Raw genomic sequence first — 6,000 nt, 5'->3', positions numbered from 1 at the left:
GCACTGCGTATGAACATGGGTTGTGATACATGTAATTGAATCTATGGGTTGGTTTTATATTTTTCTTCAATAAGAAAAGATAATTTTTTTTGTCAATCCATATATTTTGGTCTTTTACCATTTAAGCAAAATATAAAATGTTTGTGGTGGGTAACAAAAAGCATAAATTCATGCTTACCAAAACATTAAAAGAGTAAGCTCCAAATAGAAATTATAAATACGAATCTATATAAATATTATAAAGCTGAACTTTGAAATAAGTTCACAATATTGACAAGTGTTTACTCTATTGTTTTGTCGAGTGTCATTTTATGGAGAGAATAGGTTCTTTACACATTTGTGTTTTAAGCCCCAACTCCCTGTCTCTGTCATTCTTCTCCTTTAATTCTAATTATGAAATCCCTCTTTTGCTTTGTCTCCCTCTCCTGCTTTGGTTTCAATGGTTTTTCATCTCCCCCTTGATAATCCTTCAAGTTCCACCCCTTTAGCCGCTAGCATCATCGAGGACCATATCTCAGAGATGCTTACAATAGAATGTGGCATTTCTCAAGTGTACGAAGGAATATTTGAACCCAGAGAAATGCCTTGATAAAGGCTGGAAAGTCACTCACTGTGTCTTTAGCCATTTGGGCGATTGTATAATTTGACCAAATTGAACTTGGAACAAAATCCTCTTGTGATCCCGCCATTAGAAGCAGTGAAGGAAGGGACTGAAGCTGTCAAGATTTTCATGGCTAAGAGATGGCTTGACATACTGGTAGAGGAAGAAAGGAAAAGCATGCTTGAAGTGCAAGAACAAGCACAGACTGGGTGGTCTACATGAAGCACAGACTGGTTGAAGAATTACGTTGCACATGTTTCTGTAAGTGTTTCAGGGTATTTAAGTCCAAGATCTCCCAAGGACACTTACCTTGATCAGCAGCTATAACTACATGGCCCTTTGATATTTTGGCCATCCTTTCCTTTCGCGGCATCATACACATTGGAAGAGATTGTTGATGTGGTTTTTCTGCTTTTGTTGCATTTATTTTCATTCTTTTTTGCTGCACTTATGTTAGCTAGAAAAAAAAAAGATGAATATTTAACCAAAAAAAAAAAAAAGATGTTACGCATTTTAATTATATGGTGTTAATTAAAGTAATATTTGTGTTTTTCTTTTTTTTTTTTGGCTAAGGAAACGTTGTAAAGATTGTAAAGATTCTTTTGTTCTTTCTTATTTTTGGGTTCTATCAGTGTTGATTCATCCCTATGAGATTTTTCTTGCTTTGGAGGATTTAGTGTTCATTTTCTTTATCTCCCTCATTCCTTTACTCCAGGTTCAACGGTTTCTCCTCTCCCTTAATAATCTTTTAAACATAAAGCTTATAACCAATTTACATGCTACATGTTACCAATTTTGTTTAATTATCAGGGACTTTTCAGGCTAAGCACCATTGGAAAATGAAGTAACCTTTGGTTTGATAAATTAACTAAACAACAAAACTTAGTATTATTGAGTACACTATGTAATTTCACTGCGCAACACTCGGGTGATTGACTAATTTAAAATAATGAAGGAACAAAACATTACATTTAGTCAATGAAAAAAAGGGCTGATGAATTATTGGAGACAACTCAAGAAATAAGAAAAGAAGGCCACAACAATTTAATTAGGCGGGTGGGTATTATGACTCATTTAAGTTCAATAATTTTAAAGTTTAGATGATTATGATATTATTAGAAAAGTATATAGTCTGCTATTTTTTATTTTTTTATTTTTAATTAGAGAATATTTTGAATTAATTTCCTTATAATCTACAAAATTCACCCATTATTTTTACCACGAGAAGGGCAAAGGTGAAAAAAAAAAATTAACGTAAAAAATTAATGATATTACAAGAGCAAATTATTTATGTGGAAATTTGAGATTCTCACTTTTAAAAAGATAAAAGAAATTGGTGACTGTGAAGTCTCTGTCTTAAAGAGAACCAGATATACTAGAACAAGAAAATGTGGCAGACGTACATATACTAGTCAAGTCCAAATGAATTGGTTGATTTAAATATGATTATGATCTGATTAGAAAAGTCCAGACAAATTTTTATCTTTTCTTTTTTTTGTTAATTAGAAAATATTCAAATGGAAACTTAAAAAATCTCAAAACCACAAAATGAAAAAACAAAATCATTGCTGTGAACTTGTGGATAAAGCAAAGAAAACACCCACTAAATTACTAGATTATACCTTAAAAGTCAGTCAACTGCACTTCCATGTTCCAATCCATGCTCTTCATTCCAGTAGTCATCTCTCAATTATTAACTCAGAGACCAGGACATCCCACATTTGCCCAAGGCCAAGCTTTCTTATCTCAACTCTTCCTGAATGGCTTTCTACAATATTGCCTCTTCCATGAACTTAACAATATGGGCTACCATCGTTTTCTTCTATATGTCTAGATATGCCTCCACAAGCCTTGCAGAGGAAACGTCTCAACCCTCATCCCTACAGATGGAAGCCAAGGCTCTACTAGATAATGAGTGGTGGATATCCTACACTAGTAAGTGCTTTAATATATATTGTGATATTATCATAAATTCTACAAGTTGCTGCAATTAACCTGGTATTACAGGCTCTTGATTACGAAATAATTTTTTATATTAGAGTGAGGCTCTTGATTTGTTTTATGACAGGCTCGTAGGTTCAATTCCTTCAAGTCTAGTTTACTTATCCAATTTGAAATCTCTGTCCTTTGCTCATAATGTTTTTAATGGGCCTCTTCCGCAAGAGTTAGGCAAGCTCAAAAATTTACTTAGATTGGATATTGGCATATGAACAACCTAAGAGGTTCAATTCCCTCATCCCTGGAACAATTGACCAATTTAACAGAATCATACCCTTGACTCAAATCTTTTAGAAGGTCCGATACCAGGACAACTGGACAACTTGCATGCATTGACATTATTGCACCTTGCCAATAACTGTGTCAGACACAATACCAATTGAAATTGGAGGACTCTTCATGATTGGAGAATTAAACCTTTCCAAAAACAAATTGGATGGACCCATTATGGTAACCTTAATTAGCATGGTGTACACTTTAAATCTCAGTCACAACTTAATTATGTCTCTCGTCAGCTTAAATTTTCATTCTTTAAATTCAAAGTTAGCATTTCATTTTTACCTGTTATAATAACCCAGATATGTCTCTGGATTACAGTTGATTACTTGATTTCATGGAGCAAAGGTCTTGGCTTGAAACTTGCAGTGTGTATATTTGTAATCCAAGCCCTGATATCTAATATTCCGCTGACCTGTAAAATGGGTCAGTTTGCTCTTTACAAATTTCTGCTTACAATCTTCCTCCTCTTCTCAATTTCCAAATCACTGCCCACCGGGAATGAACGTAGCACCTACATCATCCACATGGACAAATCAGCAATGCCAGCTCCCTTCTTTACACACCATGATTGGTACACGTCAACTCTATCATCCCTGTCATCACCAGATGGCATTTCCCCTGTCCATCTCTACTCCTACAAGCATGTGATGGATGGTTTCAGTGCTGTACTCTCACAAACCCACCTTAATCAACTGGAAAAATTACCTGGTCATGTTTCCACCTTCCCAGAATCATATGGCCATCTCCATACTACCCATACTCCACAATTTCTGGGCCTAAACGCATACTCTGGATTGTGGCCAGCAGGCAAGTTTGGCGATGACATTATCATTGGTGTTCTCGATACTGGAATTTGGCCAGAAAGCGAGAGCTTCAATGATAGAAACATGCCTCCAGTGCCAGAGCGCTGGCGAGGCATTTGTGAAACTGGAACAGAATTTAACACTTCCCATTGCAACAAAAAGCTGATTGGAGCTCGCAAGTTTAGCCAAGGGATGAAGCAGTACAGGCTGAATATATCAAACACAAATGACTATGATTCTCCAAGGGATTTCATGGGTCATGGAACCCACACATCATCAACTGCAGCTGGGAGCCGAGTACAAAATGCTAACTACTTTGGTTACGCTGCAGGCACAGCAACCGGAATGGCACCATCAGCCAGGTTAGCTATGTACAAAGTGGTGTTCTATGGCAAGGATATCCGTGTCATTGATGCTGCAGCAACTGATGTACTTGCTGGAATGGATCAAGCAATTGAAGACGGTGTTGATATCATGTCATTGTCCTTGGGATTTAAAGAGACACCATTCTTTAAGAATCCAATAGCCATAGGAGCATTTGCTGCCTTGAAGAAAGGGATATTTGTTACATGTGCTGCAGGAAATTCAGGCCCACATGGATACACCATGTTCAATGGAGCTCCTTGGCTCACAACAGTTGGTGCTGGAACTGTTGACCGTGAATTGGGAGCCCATGTTACACTTGGAGATGGGGACATTACTGTCACTGGAATATCTATGTATCCAGAGAAATTGTTTATCTCTAGAATTCCTCTATATTTTGGACATGGAAATAGAAGAAAGGAACTCTGCAATTGGAACTCTTTAGATTCCAAAGATGTTGCAGGCAAGTTTGTCTTCTGCGACTATGATAATGAATCATCAGTGTTTCGATCTGAAGACATATATGGTAAAGATATTGCTGGAGCTATCTTCAGTTCAGCCTATGGGGAATTCCAAGGACCTGCTGAATTTTATCTCCCATTTGTGACAGTGAACACAAAAGATGGAGATTTAATAAAGACTTACATACTCAATACAACAAACGCAACAGTTAGTGTTAGGTTTGGTATAACCACACTAGGCACTAAGCCAGCTCCAAAAGTAGCATATTTTTCCTCGCGAGGACCTGATGGGAGATCCCCATGGATTCTGAAACCTGATATATTAGCTCCTGGGCATCTTATTTTGGCAGCCTGGGTTCCTAACAGGGGCTTTGCACGGATTCGTGACGATGATTATTTGCTGACAGATTATGCTTTTGTCTCTGGCACATCAATGTCATGCCCCCACACTGCTGGCGTAGCTGCACTGCTCAAAGCCACCCACCGTGACTGGAGCTCAGCTGCCATCCGATCAGCTATGATGACTACAGCAGATGTTACAGACAATGCAAATGGTAGAATCATTGATATGACCACTGCTGTTGCTGGAACCCCTCTTGATTTTGGAGCAGGGCACTTGAATCCTAACAAGGCCATGGACCCTGGACTAGTGTATGATATTGAGGTTGAGGATTACATTAACTATCTCTGTGCATTGAACTACACGAGCAAGCAGATCCAAATCATCACAGGAACATCGAATTTTAGTTGTGAATATGCTAGTTTGGATCTTAATTATCCTTCTTTCATTGTCATCTTGAACAGGACTAATACGACAACCTCTAAATTCAGGAGGATGTTGCTGAATGTGGCAGACACAGCCTCCATTTATAACGCAGTGGTGGAAGCTCCCCCAGGCATGAAAGTTGCTGTGCAACCATCAACAGTCAACTTTCCGGGAAAATATAGCAAAGCAGAGTTTAACCTGACTGTGGAAATCAACTTGGAAGTTGATAGTGTTGCTCGACAAAGTGATTATTTTGGGAATTATGGGTTCTTGAGCTGGAACGAGGTTAACGGAACGCATGTGATTAGAAGCCCCATTGTCTCTGCAATTGCATCAGCTAAAAACCCCTAAACACTCGAGTTGTCTTCTTGAATGACTCAAGTTGCGAATATCTTATCGTTTCAGTATAGATTGTAATAAAAATAGTCCAAATAAAATGGAACCAAGACATTTGATGATTAAGGGAATTGTGTTTAAAAGAATTGTCTCGATTATGAAGTCATATTCTTCTAGCTCTTGGAGACAATACCTAGAGATAACTCATGAAAAAAAACTTACCTTTCATTACCAACCCAATACATGAGAGCATGTGTCTTGAATTATTTTTCCTAATTTACTTGAAAATTTATTATTTGCTAATACATTACATACCTGCATTAGAATTTTCAATCGAAAATGAGCAGTTTACACTCAAATACATTTTAAGATAGTTTAGTCTATGTCAAAAAC

At 37.4% G+C, this 6,000-nt stretch overlaps 1 protein-coding gene across 1 annotated transcript; it reads left to right on the top strand.

The window, feature by feature from the left end:
- The first annotated feature begins 2,177 nt into the window (after window positions 1-2,177).
- Window positions 2,178-5,733, top strand: LOC110651486 (subtilisin-like protease SBT3). Its single transcript, XM_058133334.1, has 2 exons — window positions 2,178-2,536; window positions 3,197-5,733. The coding sequence occupies exons 1-2, from the start codon at window positions 2,362-2,364 to the stop codon at window positions 5,620-5,622; spliced, it is 2,601 nt and encodes an 866-aa protein (XP_057989317.1). The 5' UTR covers window positions 2,178-2,361; the 3' UTR covers window positions 5,623-5,733.
- The last annotated feature ends 267 nt before the right edge of the window (window positions 5,734-6,000 follow it).

Source organism: Hevea brasiliensis, chromosome 14, assembly GCF_030052815.1.
Source record: "Hevea brasiliensis isolate MT/VB/25A 57/8 chromosome 14, ASM3005281v1, whole genome shotgun sequence".
NCBI lineage: Eukaryota > Viridiplantae > Streptophyta > Magnoliopsida > Malpighiales > Euphorbiaceae > Hevea > Hevea brasiliensis.
The sequence above is the reverse complement of the archived record's forward strand: the minus strand, read 5'-3'. Positions and strand labels throughout refer to the sequence as shown.

Bases quoted from the DNA above. Each gene is read 5' to 3' on its own strand.
- LOC110651486 (XM_058133334.1), top strand. From the start codon at position 2,362: ATGGCTTTCTACAATATTGCCTCTTCCATGAACTTAACAATATGGGCT. The intron at 2,537-3,196 runs GTAAGTGCTTTA...TCTGGATTACAG, and splicing joins GTGGTGGATATCCTACACTA to TTGATTACTTGATTTCATGG.